Source organism: Monoraphidium neglectum, assembly GCF_000611645.1.
Source record: "Monoraphidium neglectum strain SAG 48.87 unplaced genomic scaffold scaffold02757, whole genome shotgun sequence".
Taxonomy (NCBI): domain Eukaryota; kingdom Viridiplantae; phylum Chlorophyta; class Chlorophyceae; order Sphaeropleales; family Selenastraceae; genus Monoraphidium; species Monoraphidium neglectum.
In genome coordinates, this window is record NW_014010871.1 from 7,691 (window position 1) to 8,499 (window position 809).

Sequence of the window (809 nt, forward strand, 5' to 3'; positions counted from 1 at the left end):
CGGTTGCGATACGGTGGCAAGCTTCAGTACGCGTCCAGCCGTGCAGAAGTGGGCCTGCCAGCTGCCAATGGGCGGCCCACTCCAGCCCTGAGCCATTCCCGCCCTGAGCCTTCCAGGAGTGAGCCAAGCCGCCGCCTCCCAGCTTTAAACACGCCACCTCACATGCCCGCAAAATCAATCAAAGCATATGACGCACGCACGCACGCGCGCAAGCACGCATGTACGCATAAATGCATGCACACACTAAATTAAGGACCATTGCGCAGGCCGGCAACCCCAAAACCCCTGCCTGTTGTCCTGCCCAAATCCTCACAACACAACCCACCTGCAGCGCGCCCTCCAGCACGTGAGCCTCCATCTGGCCCGACAGCAGCGCGTGCAGCTGATTGGCCAGGCTCACGCGGAGCGGCTCCTTGCAGGTCACCAGCGCGAGGCTGCCGGCCAGGCTGGACACCATCAGGTGCGCTGCGCTGCGCAGCCGGTTCTCGTCTGGGTCGACCGCGTAGTCCTTGGTCACCATTTCGTAGGCCGTCATGCACGCGATGGTCACGCTGCGCTCCACCACCGGCGGCATGATCTCCACGATCGCGCGGTCCACGGCCACGGGCACCAGGCGCTTCAGCTGCAGCCGCTCGGCCAGGCCCGCCAAGCTGGGGTTGATCACCACAAAGTTGTGCAGCTTGGCAAACAGATTGGGGTCTGCCGTGGCCATCGACGCAAGCACTGGAGACGCCGCGCCTGCGCCGCCGCTCGCTGCGGCGCCGGGCGCGCCAGGGGCGCCGGGCTGGCCAGCGCCGCCAGGCCCCGGC

At 66.4% G+C, this 809-nt stretch overlaps 1 protein-coding gene across 1 annotated transcript in view; it reads right to left on the reverse strand.

Annotated features, from left to right (window-relative positions):
• Positions 1-712, reverse strand: part of MNEG_11468 (CCR4-NOT transcription complex subunit 1) — a gene marked incomplete at both ends in the record, with an annotated part of 4,175 nt that extends 3,463 nt beyond the window's left edge. Inside the window, one exon of the mRNA XM_014040061.1 lies at positions 326-712. Coding sequence (XP_013895515.1) covers positions 326-712 — 387 coding nt within the window. The remainder of the gene's footprint in view (positions 1-325) is intronic.
• Positions 713-809: the final 97 nt, after the last annotated feature.